This window comes from Saimiri boliviensis, chromosome 6, assembly GCF_048565385.1.
Source record: "Saimiri boliviensis isolate mSaiBol1 chromosome 6, mSaiBol1.pri, whole genome shotgun sequence".
NCBI classification, from domain to species: Eukaryota; Metazoa; Chordata; class Mammalia; order Primates; family Cebidae; genus Saimiri; species Saimiri boliviensis.
Window position 1 is genome coordinate 69,213,295 of NC_133454.1, and position 16,469 is coordinate 69,229,763.

The window sequence follows — 16,469 nt, forward strand, 5'->3', positions numbered from 1 at the left end:
TTCCTTGGGGGTGGAGGACAATAGGTGAAGTTCAGAAACCACAAGTGGAATCAAGGCATTCTCTTGGCATACGCCATCCTTATTCCAGGACTTGTGTAGCAGAAGTCACCAGAAAAAGGATCTGAAGTCAAGAAAAGATTGATTTTTCCTTAGAGTATAATGCAAACTATTAAATGTGCAAAGAATAATGAACTTCAGAAAATCATCTATGGATGCTAAAACTACTGGATACGTGTTTGATGAGGAACATGATATCTATATCATATACCTTCCTATAAATTACTATTAATCTCAAAGGGAAACATGTTAACTTCATAGTGGAGAAAACTAAGAAACATCATCTTAACCAAGTGATCAATGTTAACATTAACTATGCTGGGATAAACTGACATTATGTTTCCTCTGACAAAACTGAGGATAAAACATCGTATCTGTGGAATTCCCAATGAATCTAATCGTAAGAAACAGGAGACAAAACCAAACTGAAGAATATTCTACAAAGTAACTGATCTGTACTCTTCAAATATCAAAGTCAAAAAACACAAAGAAAGGCTGAAGACCTATTCCAGATTAAAGAGAATTTTAAAACCATGACAGTTAAATGCAGCTAAATGCAATGTGGCAATCTGAATTTTATTGAGGACAGGTGAAAACCATAAAGAATATTATTAGATAATTAACAATAGTTGAATATGGATTGTAAATTAGACAATATTATTATAACAATAAAATTCTTGATTTTGATCATTGTATCTTAGTCATAAAGAGAAGAATCCTTAAGAAATATAGGCCTACAAATATAAGTAAATATAAGAAACATGATTGCTCAACTTAAACTCAAATGGTTAAGAAATTTTAAAAATATACACACACATAGCAGAAGGGAGGCAGAAAATCAACAACAAAGCAAATGGGGAAAAACGTAAATAAGTAGTGAATCTAGGTAAAGAGTATACACAGGAGTTCTTTTTACTATTCTTGGAACTGTTCTGTAATTTTGAAATTATATCAAAAGAAAAGGTTACTTTAAAAAGAAAAAAGTGGCTAAGAACTACAAAAGCAACAATGTAATAGAAAAATAAACTGCTATGTAGTACTTACATTCTGAATAAGTAGGAACATACTCATATACTTTAAAAATCAGCATGACCTGAGATTAACCAACATCTTAATCCCTTGCTTTTTAAATCACAGCATATATATTCCCAGACCCAGTCTTTGTAAGAATGTAGTAACCAGCTATACAAGGAGATAAGGAGAGCAGCAAACAGGTTATAAAAATTTGCTTTATAGTCAATTACTCTAAATTGTGAAATTTTCTGCCATAGAATATTTTTAAAAGTAATATACAATGAAAGATATATTAGGTTGGTGCAAAAGTAATTGCAGTTTTGCCATTAAAAGTAATGGCAATTACTTCTAAAAAAAGAGAAGACACAAACTTATGTCCCATTCTTAGAATAAAACTGAAGATTCGGCCGGGGTGGTGGCACATGCCTATAATCACAGCACTTTTGGAGGCTGAGGCGGGTGGATCACCTGAGGTCAGGAGTTCAAGACCAGCTTGGCCAATATGATGAAACCCCGTCTCTACTAAAAATACAAAAAATTAACTGGGTATGGTGGCACACGTCTGTAATCCTGGTTATTCAGGAGGCTGAGGCAGGAGAATCTCTTGAACCCAGGAGACAAAGGCTGCAGTGAGCTGAGATCACACCACTGCACTCCAGTCTGGGAAACAAGTGCAAAAAACAACAAAAAAAAAAACAAAAAAAAAAAACAAAAACTGGAAGATTCAACTAATGAATGGCTTGTTTGGGAAGTACTAATTGGTTTACAGCTCTCTTAGGAAAGGATTAACAATTTCAAAGAATAACCTGGGATTATGGATATACAGAATTCTACTGTTCATGTTCCCTTTTTGCATCAACTCATACTAAACACATTTTACCTGCCCTCTTTGAAAATATATCTTGAGGTCAAAAAAAGCCAGTATTATTCAAGAAACTGCAGACCAAAAGAAATGATTGGAAAATAAGCATCATTCAAGTCTAACCACTGCTGGTTGACTTGACTCATAGTCAGTACAGAATGATAAAGTCAATCTTAGCAAACTGATTCAGAAAATATTACTGTCATTGATAATATGTTGAAAGAAACTATCCATTCTCTATGAGTACCATATTATGTTTGACAAAATCAACATTTTCATTTATTTTTAATTGACGAATTTAGTGAACATTTTGAATCCTTTCTTATACTCTCCTCTCCTTTTTGGAGTATCAACTTTCAGCCTTTGGCATATTTTTGTTTGTTACTAATACAATTCTTATATTATAGAATTATTAGAGAATTATATTAGAGAATTCTTATGTGTATTTTTAAAATCCCTATTCTAGATCTAGATTTTACACTCCTGGAGGGCAAGAACTATATTTTACTCCTCTACAGGGTCTAGCACAATGCTTAGTATGTAGTATAAACTAATAAATAATTGTCAAATTGAATTAATGGGCTAATTAGCAATGTGAACCACGTAAAACTAATCTGGGAAGACTCTACCAAAGACTTAAAATAATAGTTTTTGCACAATATGAAGACTGTGTATGAGAAAAGTGAAGTTGCTAAGAAAGTACTCCAGAGAGGATAATGGGGAGGCAGAGAGAGGGAATGGGGTGTGGAAAGAACACAGGAAGATAAACAGCTTTGTTTACATGCATCAGAGTACATAAGCACAGACATAAATGTACCACCCAACAATAAGAGGCAGTTAAGATAACTGAGAGACATGAATACTAGATTTGTAGAAGCTCTCAAAGCTTATGATCATGAGTTTATTTCAAGGGACTTCCTAGAAGAGTAACATAATTCAAACAGCACTGCGGACAAAGAGTTTCCTACTGTAGAATCCAGCTTCACAGCTCGTTCCTTATAATTAGGACAATCATATGATTATCTGGAATACTTTTCAGAGTGAAAGGGAGTACTTTAATAATTGTACCAGAACAACATAAACTAGGACTTGTCCCATACAGTCAGTCACCCTACTTACAGCCTACCTAGAGTCTACCTCTAGCCACCTTGATTCTTTCTCAGGGTACAGCAACAACCATTTCAAAATGTATATTCACTTCTTTGCATATTTTTTCTTCTACTTACCCAAACCAGACAGGAAGAATATGAAATTTACCATCTAGGAATCATATCCCTATCCAGTTTAATATTACCTACCTGACAGATTCATCATCTGAAGTTTACCAATTATTTGATGAACATAGGCCATGCAGGAAAGAATGGTAATGGTAACCTTTACGAAAAATAAAATTTCAGCTCACCGATTTAACAATGAACAACAACAACAAAAAAGCCAAAAGAGTTGACAAAACATACAGTTTGTTGTGAAATGCATAGAAGCAACCTCTATTTTAGAACTTGGGCACTATGTCAGTAGTACTTACATAAATCAGAAGTAAAATAGATCTTACCTTGGGAACTCTGGGAGGACTCTGTAGAAGAGGAACTACTGTCTGTATAACTCTGTGGTTCTTCTTTTCCTTCCTGAAGAGATGAATTACCAGCCTCTGCTACCCTGGATGCTTGCTGCAATGTTTCTGTTACTAGCTGTCTTGTCTGTTCACTAACAACTGTTGCTTGAAAGGTCACTGGTTTGGGTTTAATAAGAACCTAGAAGAAAACCAGAAATATATTGAGATGAAATTTTAGAACACGATTTTAAAATGCTACACTTCTAGGTCATAAACTAATATTTTCCTGGTATGGAAAATATTCTGTACATTATGCTTTTTAGGCATAGCATTGCTCATCAGAGTAATTTAAACTACAGACAAATTACAGTGTAAGCCATATACAATGTTTTAAGTGGTACATGCCAGACTGCAATAGCCATGATTCTGACAAGAACCTTTGTGTCTGTTTTTTCTTGTCTATAACGACCTCAGGAGTCATTTTACAATCCGTAGGCTATATAGTAAAATGATAGCCACAAGCTGAGGATGGCAGAACAAAAAGACACAAGGAATTTAGATTCCCAGTAGAATTTTTGTGCTGCCGAATCAGTCCAGAACTTCCTTCCTCTGAACTTGTATTAATATAATAAAAACAAAACCCTAATTTGCATGAGCCAATGTTCTTTAAGCTTTTTTTTTTTTTTTTCCTATTAGAAACTAAATCAAATTCTTAATTGACACATCTTCATAAAGTAAAATTGCTTGGGATCTAAAGTAATCTGTGAAGAAATCCCCAGATTAATATTGATTTAGACAACTATCAGAAGCAACATGGAACATATGTTGGATCAATTCCCGTCAAAAACAGACACTGAAACAAGTGAAATGGGAGAAAATTTTCAAAATGGCCATTCCACTTCAAAATCTGAACTCTAGGAGTTTATTTCAATTGGGTCCATGAAATAAAAACTGTTACCTCATCACAATTATTTTTGTTTCTACCAAATATAAGACTCTAAAACTTCTCAGACTCTATTAAGTTATCCATTTCCAAGAGTTAAGAAGGAAAACATGGTTTATACCATATCTTAGATGATGAAGCAAATGAAATTATTACAACTGAACTACATAGGAAATATGGACTTGTCACAAAGCTTATTTTTTAAATTTGTATTTGGCTGTAATTCTGAGGGAACAGATTCTAGAAGTAAATTAGTAGTTTATAGGTAAATGAATACCTTTTACAAAAATTCTCAACCAAAACTGATACTGTTTCTCTCGATAGTCTCAGAAAAGCAAAGTACCTACAGAATAAACAATAGCCTAGCAACATATAATTAAATCCTGAGCCTGAAATTCCAAGGCAAACTTTCAGAAAAGTTCCCCTTATCTTCTATTGGTTGAAAAACAAATATATCTCTAGCTTATCGATTATAAAGGGTTCAAGCAAAGCTAATTTTGTAAGTAAATAAAATGCTTTTGAAGGCCATGGTAGCTTATAAATTTTTTCTTTGAGTGATTCTGAATGACCACGATCTTCCCTCAACCACACCTCTCGAACCACAAAATATATATTCAGCAAATTGTATTTCCAGGTAATTCTTTTCCCATAATCTTTACTGATAGCAGGACATAAATATTTAGATATCTTCAAGAAGGTACTGAAAAGAGAAATAGAAGTTTTGACAATACATGAATAATGAACACATTCAAACATAACTTTTGAAAATCTGATTTCTTAAAGACTGCTATTCTTTTCCTTCAAATTTCTACCTGGGGATTTTAGGAATAGAAAATATTAAAGAGCCAAGAAAAATCACCATATCTTACAGCATACCTGCGTTTTCCCTTGCTGCCCATAAACAATTTTTGTTGGGATGATTTTAGCTGCTGGTTGAACTGTGGAACCTATTCCTTTTGGCTGAGTTACAATCATTTTGGTGATGGGTCTTGTAGCAGTGATGATAGCTGGCTTTGCTCCTGTTGGCACTGTCTGAATAGTCTTTTCTCCCTAAATTGAAGTCAATGATTATATAAGAGATTTATAGGATATAAATGATAAAATCTGTCCTCTTACTGAAAAATCAGTCAGGTTTTACCAGGATGATGGAAAAAGGGCTGAGGATTATGTAACAAGGTATAACGTTTCCAGGAAATCAAAAATCCTAGACTTGGTTAAAATGATCTAGAAAATCATCTGACCAACTTTCTATCCAAAGAAGGAATTAAATTATTCTCTGATAAGTGAATTTTTAAAAATTACCTCATGTAAAAATATTTATTGCATGGTCCCATTCATGGAATACATATATTACAATTATAATAGAATCAGAAAATTCTGCAAGCATGTATAGTAAACTGTCAATGCTTGTCTCTAAGAACTGGGATTATAAGTCTCATCCCTCACATTCATATTTATTTTCTAATTTATCTGAAATGAATATTTGTGTAGTTAGAAAATTGCTGTGCAATATACTAGTAGCTAAATGTATATACATAAAATAAATCCCCTAAGTTCTACATGTATGAAATTACAAGGATATATCGTAGAATGTCTACATGAAAAAGTACGGGCACACAAAATCAGCAGAGGTATGAACATTCTTTCTAAGGTTATATCTAGGAAAAATATGATGAACATATGCCATGAGAAAAGAATGTTATATATTATTAATAATACATAAGATTATACATAGAACAAAGGAAGGGAAAATTCAAGGTGCTGCATATATTTTACTATTCATATATAACTAATATCATTTTAGTCTATTAACTAAATAGCTTATATCCATTAACTTTACACCATTTTGTATACTTCCACCTGTTTTATTCTTAAGTATCATTTTCTGGTCACTCATGAAATCAACATCTGTTTACATAAACTTAACTAACTTAAGTTCAAATACAGTGATTTTACTAAATTATTAAGATTTTAAAAATTAAAATGCATAAACTTAAAATGGAAAAGACCTGAGAATTTTCACCTCATCAGTTTTCCTTAATTTTTAGCCAGCATCATCTAAATGTGTGGCTATCTAAACTCAGCAGCCAGTAAAAACAAAGCATCCAGGTGAGCTGGTTAAAGAGCAATCACTCTGTGAAGTCAGAACTAAATATAATTACAAAAATCACAAGTTTATCTGCTGTAATTATCTACAGGAAACATATAGCATCTGCCAGTGGTGCTATTACTTATTCCAACACAAGCATACTCTTCACAGCACTATCTCTGGAAAGAGTTCTAGTTCATTTGCCAAGAGCCACTAGTTTGCAAATGCGCATGCCTATCTACTAAATAGCTCAATGGAATCTGTCCAAGTATGATGACCCATTTAAGCCAGACAAAACCAACTAGCAGGCTGTTTTTTCAAAAAAGCTCTTCTGATGTATGTTGTGGACACGCACAGGTGAGCAAGTGGTGAGCAGAGGTGATTGTGCCTATGTGGTCTTTGGCAGTGGTAGCAGGGGCAGAGTCTCACTCTGTCACCCAGGCAGGAGTACAGGGCCAAGATCTTGGCTCACTGCAACCTCTGCCTCCCAGGCTCAAGAGATCCTCCACCTCAGCCTCCCAAGTAACTGGGACTACAGGTGCATACCTCTACACTAATTTTTGTGTATTTTGTAGAGACGGGGTTTCACCATGTTGCTCAGGCTGGTCTCAAACTCCTGGGCTCAAGTGATCCACCTGCCTTGGCCTCCCAAAGTGTGGTATTACAGGCATGAGCCTCCACACCCAGCCCAGAAGATGGTCTTATACACTGATTTGCTTGTTATACTAGCATTGCCTTTGTCAAGCAGTTGTTGTCAGCGATATCTCACAGCTATGAGTCACACATTACTCTGACATATCTGTGAACACAGGGCTAGAATACAAAGCATCCCCTCTTATATATCAAGTTCTTTGAAATTGTAAACCACATTACAAAGGGTTTTGAAAATCCAAACTCTAATCCTGGCTTTACTTTTGGCTTACCATGTAAATTCTGGCTAGGAACAATCTGTTTTCTCACACATTGAAAAAATCTAATGCTGGACTCCTACCAACACTGTAAGGACTGTGATGCCTAAGAAGCTTTTATGAGATCTACCTAAGTGAAGTATAGCATTTCATTTGCTAGTGAAGTCAGGCAAGGTAGGGACACTAACAAGCCTAAACAGTTAAGAACAAAGAATAACAAGAAGAAAACCAATGACTGAGGACTTCCTATGTGCCAGGCAATATTCTAAGCACTTTCAAAATTGCTATCAGTTACTGAACAACCTCACTGGTAAAGATCATCAACCCCAATGTACAAATGAGGAAATTAAGAATGACTGAGGTTGGATATGTCACCCAACGTCAAACAACTGAACTACAATATAGAGAAACGAAGTCCCAGTTTGTCTAATTCCAAACATTCTACCAACTGCCATCAGAACTATAAATGAAGCCCTTACTTATTTGATTTTTTTTCTTTTGAGGCAAGGTCTCACTCTGTGGCCTAGTCTGGAGTGCAGTGGCATGATCATGGCCCAAAGCAGCCTCAAACTCCTGGGCTCAAGCAATCCTCCCACCTTAGCCTCCCAAGTAGCTGGGACTATAGGTACATGCTACCACACCTGGCTAATTTTTAAAATAAATTTTTGTAGAGGTGGGATCTTGCTTTGTGTCAAGGATGGTCTTGAACTCCTGAGCTAAAGCAATTCTCCCACCTCAGCCTCCCAAATAGCTAGGATTACAAGTATGTGCTACCATACGCAGCCTGACTTTATTTTCTAGTAGCACAAAGAGGTAAAAATAAAAATAAAAAAAAAAAAAAAAATGAAAGTAACAAATCTCCATCAATTAATTTAGTCTTAATCCCAAATATTTCTCTTTGCCCAGCCTAAGCCAAATACTAGGTCAGTATCTATTGACCACAAGCAGGAATAAAACAGTGTTCCAACAGAAGTTCCCCTACAGTTAAGCCAATGGAATTCTCTATCTGGACAAAGCTGAGCATCTAAATCATGGTCACAAGCAACCTAGCTTTGAGCAAGTATGAGCAACATGCTTTAGAAATTACTGTGAAAAATGGCATTAGTTGGTGGCACTTTAACAGTTATTATATCACAGCAGTGGTAAATCAAGCCATTCTGGCCATTGTAGGGTTCTCAAGTCCTTTTACAACTATTTGTATAGCTGGTCTTTAAATCCTCTGTGAATTGCTAAGTCTGCAGTTGAAGCTCTTACTTACTCCAGCATTTAGCAATGTTGTGACAACATTTTTGCCTGGGAGGCCTTGAATGGTCGTTCCTTTTCCTGTAGTCTTTTGTACAACAATCACATTGGGCTTGGAAGTCATTGGGATTGTAGTGATTTTGGTAGTCGTTCCTTAGAGAAGGGGGAAGAAAAGGAGGCCTGAGTTAAGGACTAGAGATACTTGGTTATTTCTATTTATATTATACATATTTAATACATATACAGTAAATGTTATCCCTAGATGACACGAAAGCTGTCATGACGATGAAAATGAAGGCTTAAAATAGTAAGTTATAAGTCATACCAGAATGAGAGAATATTAAGAATTTACCCTTAAAGCAGTCATCTTTTTAGAATCTGAGAACCTATACACCAAACTCAGAATCTAAAAACATCAGTTTCACCTTCAATATTCTTTGTCTGACTAGTTAAAATAAAACGAATCAGAATCTCTATTCCATGACATGTATTTCCCCAAAATCCACTATTATATCTGTGACTGAAGTGATGGGAAAACCCTTCAAATAAGAATATGAGGTAAATACATAAATTTATATAACACTAGACTCCAGAAAAAAATTTATGAAAAGAAACAAGCCATATATTTTTCTGTGATTAAAAAAACAACAACAACAACAAAGTAGGCCAGGCATGGTGGCTCACACCCATAATCCAAGCACTTTGAGAGGTCAAGATGGGCAGATTGCCAGAGGTCAGGAGTTCAAGACCAGCCTGACCAACATGGTGAAACTCTGTCTCTACTAAAAATACACAAAATTTAGCAGGGTGTGGTGACGGGTACATGTAATCCCAGCTACTTGGGAGGTTGAAGCAGAAGAATCATTTGAACTCGGGAAGCAGAGGTTGCAGTGAGCTGAGATCGCGCCATTGCACTCCAGCCTGGGCTACAGAGCAAGAATTCTCTCAAAAAAAAAAAAAAAAAAGTAAAGGATATGCAAAACAAGTCACAGATTCAATGTATGCTTTTGTAATCTGCAGCAATCTGAAGACTGAGAAAATAAAACTCTAATTTACATATATAAACTTATATTGTCAACTATTAAGATCTATCTAATAGGTCTATACCAACTGATCCAAACCCAGTATTACTTTGCCTTCTCCCACACATCCTTCCGTAATGAACTTCTCTTCTACCTACCAAATTTACCTTCCAATCTTCAGATGTAAATGCTGGTGTAAATTTTTGATTCATTCCTTGTCTTTTTCTCTTTTTTTAAAAAAAAACATTTTTATTTATTTATTTTTAAGGCAAGGTCTTGCTCTGTCACCCAGGCGGGAGTGCAGTGGAGCAACCACAGCTCACTAAAGCCTTGACCTCCTGAGCTCAAGTGGTCCTCCCATTTTATGTATGTATATATTGATTTATTTATTGAAACGAGGTCTCACTATGTGGCACTGGATATTTATTTATTTATTTATTTATATAGACGAGGTCTCACTATGTGGCCCTGACTGGTCTCAAACTCCTACGCTCACGTGATCCTCCTACCTCGTCTTCACAAATTGCTGGGACTATAGGCATGAGCCACTGTGCCTGGACTTCCTTCTTTTCTTTCTTTTTATTTAAGAGAGTCAGGATCTCAGTCTGCTATCCAGGCTGGAGTGAAGTGGTGTGATCATATCAACTGCAGGCTTCAACTCCTGGGCTCACCCAATCCTCCCACCTCAGCCTCCTAAGTACCTAGGACTACAGGTATGTGCCACCATGCCTGACTAATTTCTGTATTTTTTGGTAGAGACTGGGGTCTTACTACATTGCCCAGGCTGATCTTAAACTCCTGGCTTCAAGTGATCCTCCTGCTTCAGGCTCCGAAATTGTTAGAATTACAGGCATGAGCCACCAGTCTTGGCCTGTTTCCTTGTCTTAACTCTCGATACCTCTCAACAAGATGAAAGCCCCTTAATCTCCACACTGTACCTTTTTATAATTTCTCAGTGCTTAGCACAGTGGATGACTATTACTTGGCAATCGTTGTCCAAAGAGTATGTGAATGAACTCAATTTGTCACCAACATGTGTCTTCTTTCAAACTGTTATCAAAGCCAGCTCAAGAGCTTCAACTCCTTTCCCAAACTTTCTCCCTGTTTCAAGTTTCTCTAACATGCAAACAGCTCTGGTGCTTCCTATCATATCAAATATCCTTAAAAAACTAACTTTATCATGCCAAGAACCTGGAACATATTAACTGGTTAAAAACCTCCCCAATTTCCCACTACATCCCCAATTCTAACTTTCCCTCAAGTTTCAAAATCCTACAAACTAGTAAATCTGGAAGAAATGGATAAATTCCTGGACACTTGCACTCTCCCAAGACTAAACCAGGAAGAAGTTGAAACCCTGAATAGACCAATCACAAGGTCTGAAGTTGAGGCCAGAATTAATAGCCTACCAACTAAAAGAGCCCAGGTCCAGATGGGTTTACAGCTGAATTCTACCAGATATAAAAAGAGGAGCTGGTACCATTCCTTCTGAAACCATTCCAAACAATACAAAAAAGAGGGAATCCTCCCCAACTCATTTTATGAGACCAACATCATCCTGATAACAAAACCTGGCAGAGACACAACTAAAAAAGAAAACCTCAGGCCAATATCCATGATGAACATTGACGCAAAAATCTTCAATAAAATACTGGCAAACAGAATGCAACAGCAAATCAAAAAGCTTTCCATCACGATCAAGTAGGCTTCGTCCCAGGGATGCAAGGCTGGTTCAACATATGCAAGTCTATAAACATAATCCACCACATAAACAGAACCAAAGACAAAAACCACATGATTATCTCAATACATGCAGAGAAAGCCTTCAACAAAATTCAACAGCCCTTTATGCTAAAAACTCAATAAACTAGGTATCAATGGAACATATCACAAAATAATACAAGCTATTTATGACACCAGCCAGTATCATACTGAACGGGCAAAAACCAGAAGCATTCCTTTTGAAATCTGGCACTAGACAAGGATGCCCTCTCTCACCACTCCTATTCAATGTAGTATTGGAAGTTCTAGCCAGAGCAATCAAGCAAGAAAAAGAAATAAATGTATTCAGTTAGGAAAAGAGGAAGCCAAATTGTCTCTATTTGCAGACAACATGATTGTATATTTAGAAGACCCCATTGTCTCAGCCCAAAATCTCCTGAAACTGATAAGAAACTTCAGCAAAGTCTCAGAATACAAAATCAATGTGCAGAAATCACAAGCATTCCTATATACCAATAACAGACAAACAGAGAGCCAAATCAAAAGTGAACTCCCATTCACAATAGCTACAAAGAGAATAAAATACCCAGGAATACAACTATCAAAGTATGTAAAGGACCTCTTCAAGGAGAACTACAAACCAGTACTCAAGGAAATAAGAGAGGACACAAAAAGATGGAGAAACATTCAGTGCTCATGGTTAGGAAGAATCAATATTGTGAAAATGGCCATACTGCCCAAAGTAATTTATAGATTCAACGCTATCCCCATCAAGCTACCAATGACCTTCTTCACAGAACTGGAAAAAACCACTTCAAACTTCATATGGAACCAAAAGAGAGCCCACATAACCAAAACAATCCTAAGCAAAAAGCAAAGCTGGAGGCATCATGCTGCCTAACTTCAAACTATACTACAAGGCTACAGTAATCAAAACAGCATGGTACTGGTACCAAAACAGAGATATAGACCAATGGAACAGAACAGAGGCCTCAGAAGCAACACCACATATCTACAATCATCCAATCGTTGACAGACCTGAGAAAAACAAGCAATGGGGAAAGGATTCCCTGTTTAATAAATGGTTTTGGGAAAACTGGCTAGCCATGTGCAGAAAACAGAAACTGGACCCCTTCCTGACACCTTACACTACAATTAACTCCAGATGGATTAAAGATCTAAACATAAGACCTAACACCATAAAAACCCTAGAAGAAAATCTAGGCAAAACCATTCAAGACATAGGCATGGGCAAGGACTTCATGGCTAAAACACCAAAAGCAATGGCAACAAAAGCCAAAATAGATAAATGGGATCTAATTAAACTCCAGAGCATCTGTATAGCAAAGGAAACAATCATTAGAGTGAACCAACAACCAACAAAATGGGAAAAAATTTTTGCAATCTACCCATGTGACAAAGGCCTAATATCCAGAATCTACAAAGAACTAAAACAGATTTACAAGAAAAAAACAATCCCATTCAAAAGTGAGTGAAGGACATAAACAGACACTTTACAAAAGAAGACATATATGAGGCCAACAAACATGAAAAAATGTTCATCATCACTGGTAATCAGAGAAATGCAAATCAAAACCCACACTGAGATACCATCTCACACCAGTTAGCATGGCAATCATTAAAAAATCTGGAGACAACAGATGCTGGAGAGGATGTGGAGAAAATAGAAACACTTTTACACTATTGGTGGGAATGCAAATTAGGCAACCATTGTGGAAGACAGTGTGGAAATTCCTCAAGGACCTAGAAATAGAAGTATCATTTGACCCAGCAATCCCATTACTGGGTATTTACCCAAAGAATTATAAATCGTTCTATTATAAAGACACATGCACATGTATGTTCATTGCAGCCCTGGTTACAATAGCAAAGACCTCGAACCAACCCAAATGTCCATCAAAAATAGACTGGATAAAGAAAATGTGGCACATATACACCATGGAATGCTACGCAACCATAAAAAACAATGAGTTCATGTCCTTCATAGGGACATGGATGAATCTGGAAACCATCATTCTCAGCAAACTGACACAAGAACAGAAAATCAATCACCGCATGGTATCACTCATAGGCGGGTGTTGAACGATTAGAACACGAGGACACAGGGAGGGGAGGATCACACACACTGCGGTCAGTTGGGGGGGACTAGGGGAGGGATGGTGGGGGTGGGGAAGGTGGGGAGGGATAACCTGGGGAGAAATACCAGATATAGGCGCTAGGGGGCAGGAAGGCAGCAAACCACCTTGCTATGTATGTACCTATGTAACAATCCTGAATGATCTGCACATGTACCCCAGAACCTAAAGTACAATTTTAAAAAAAAGAAAAAAAAATACATAATCTGTCCCTTAATCTACTACTTTGATCTAATTAGTGTATACTCCAGAGTACACACCATAAACTTTAATCTAACAAGTAACTTCTTCCTTATGGCTTCCCATGACCTACTACACAAAACCCAAACTCTGAGGCTTAGCTTTCCAGGCTTTGTTAGACCTTAATTTTTAGAATTAACTAACATTTGCCTCTCCTTTAAGTGCTGGTTTCCACATTGGTCTTTGAGCATACACATCCCAATGTTACTTTTGCTTCTATAGTTTTCTCTGCCTATGAAAACAGGTATGTCATGTTCTTCTTCTATTGGCCTGTATATCATTTATCAAATGACTAGTCACAGAGTAATTACTCGGTAAAAACATGACTAATATATCAGCAAAAAATAATTAAACAAAATTTTGTTATTTTCCACTGGAAAACCTTAACATTCCTTACTAAAGTTTTATAAACAAAGTTACACTAAGAATAAGAATATTCTAGTTATATGTTAATTTTGGCAATACTGCTACAAAAAATATCTTTATAATATGCTTGCCATTATATAATGTCTCATTAGTCCGAGGTAACATACTCTGAGGTTACATAAAAGAGCCTTTTTATCTATGAACTGGCTTTGCAACTGTTTTTCCATTTATTTGTAGTCTCTGAGTAGTGAGCTGTTAAGAACTTCAAAAAGCAAGCTACCTATGATTCACTTATACTAACTTTTACTCTTAGTTCTAACTCTAATCCCTCACATATGATTAACTCTATGGACCTCTTTTGACATGGTTTTGTACGACCTCTTTTGACATGATTTACCATGGTTTTGACTTTGTACCAGAGTACAAGGACCACTTTTTGACAAAACCGGCTTAACAAATGAATTATATTTGTACCTACTAAAATGTCTAATCCTTTCCATTACAGAGGTTTTTCAATTTACAAGATAGTTGCAGACCAAGTCCACAAGTTTAACAAAATGTGCTGGGGGTGGCAAATGTTAGAAAATAGAAGAAAAAAGAATAGCATAAGAAAAAGCAACTCTAACATTATATTAAAATAGAAAACAATTTATAATTGACAGAATGATCAATTATAAATGTCTGAAATTCCAATGAACATGTTTCTGTGTCAGGGAATACCCACATTACGTTGAAGAAGTATTGCTCATTAAAAAAAAGTCACCTTCTATGCTTTCACAGTAGTCTGTAGTTCTCATGGTTAAAATAGAATTATAGAAGTTCACTTGTTTAGCATTCTTTAGGGCAGAGAAAAAAAACTCATATATATCTGTATCACAACACACAGCACAGTATCTGGCTCACAGCATATCAGAGGACCCACTTATATAGTCTTCACTTATAAAACAATCAAGATATAATAGGTGCAAATAATTATTAATCTCATTTGGATCATAATGGGCTATGACATTGATGCATCCCAGGCATTCTTATTTTTTAAAAAGATGCTTAAAGTTTGGGCATTATAATAGGTAGGCTTAAAGAAGAACACAAATTTACTGGCTCAGATTTTACTATTCTATTTACAGATTATAAAATCACCTGACAATCTTGGTCTCTTAAGTAATGTTTTATGTTGCTTTGCTCAAAGAATAAACGAATGAAAAAGATTAAGAGAATTAAAATAAAGTTTTGCTACTGTCACAGGTTGTCATAATGTCCTCAAAACCAAGGTAGTGAGTTCATCTCTGAAGAATCCAATATAATTAATCAACTAACCCTCAGCAAAGCTCACAAAAAAACTTACAAATCTGATAATCTCATATATATACATGTAAATAAATATCTGACTATAAAATATAAATTGGTGGGGCGTGGTGATTCACGCCTACAAAACTAGCACTTTGAGAGACCGAGGTCAGGAGTTTGAGACCATCCTGGCCAGCATGGTGAAACCCTGTCTCTACAAATAATACAAAAATTAGCCAAGCATGGTGGCAGGTGCCTGTAACCCAGCTACTCAGGAGGCTGAGGCAGAATTGCTTGAACCCGGGAGGCGGGCATTGCAGTGAGCAGAAATCACACCACTACATTCCAGCTTGGGCGGCTGAGCATGACTCTGTCTCAAAAAAAAAAAAAAAAATATATATATATATATATACACACACACACACACACACACACACACACACACGAATCATCTATAAAGATAGTCATGGCTTCCATTTAATGGTTTATTCTAATGAAAAGAACAAACTGACCTTTATAGAAAGTACTTTGGAAGCATTAACTTGCACTCTAGGGTATTTAATAAGAGGAAGTAAGAATTCCACAAAATAATTTATCTATAATAATGTTCATCATAGGATTATTTATCACGACACACACCCACACACAAAAGACAACCTGTAAGCAACCTAAAACTTTCTACAATAAGCAAATGATTAAATAATGAGGGGGTGTCAAAATACAATTAATAGCATGGGAAAACAATCAACATTATTACATGAATCATGGAAAAAATCTGACTATACTGGATCCCAATGTAATGAAAAATACATATATATACACACGTAAACACATTTAAACAAACAAATGAATAGAAAAAGGAATGAAAAGAAATATACCTAAATTTTAACACGGTCCTATGGATAGTAAAAATCATAGGTTAATTTTCTTTGAACCTTGTTGTAGTTTCCAAATCCCCCCACAATTAGAGGGAAAGTACCTTTTTTAAGACTTCTGTTCTTATAGCTAG

At 35.9% G+C, this 16,469-nt stretch overlaps 1 protein-coding gene across 9 annotated transcripts in view; it reads right to left on the reverse strand.

Annotated features, from left to right (window-relative positions):
• Nucleotides 1-16,469, reverse strand: part of EMSY (EMSY transcriptional repressor, BRCA2 interacting) — a 109,232-nt gene that overhangs the window by 19,915 nt on the left and 72,848 nt on the right. For all 9 annotated transcript variants that reach the window (XM_074400897.1, XM_010334337.3, XM_074400900.1 and 6 more), the window contains 3 exons: nucleotides 8,684-8,820; nucleotides 5,305-5,478; nucleotides 3,486-3,684 (listed from right to left, as the gene is read on the reverse strand). In XM_074400897.1, the coding sequence (XP_074256998.1) occupies nucleotides 3,486-3,684; nucleotides 5,305-5,478; nucleotides 8,684-8,820 (510 nt within the window). The remainder of the gene's footprint in view (nucleotides 1-3,485; nucleotides 3,685-5,304; nucleotides 5,479-8,683; nucleotides 8,821-16,469) is intronic.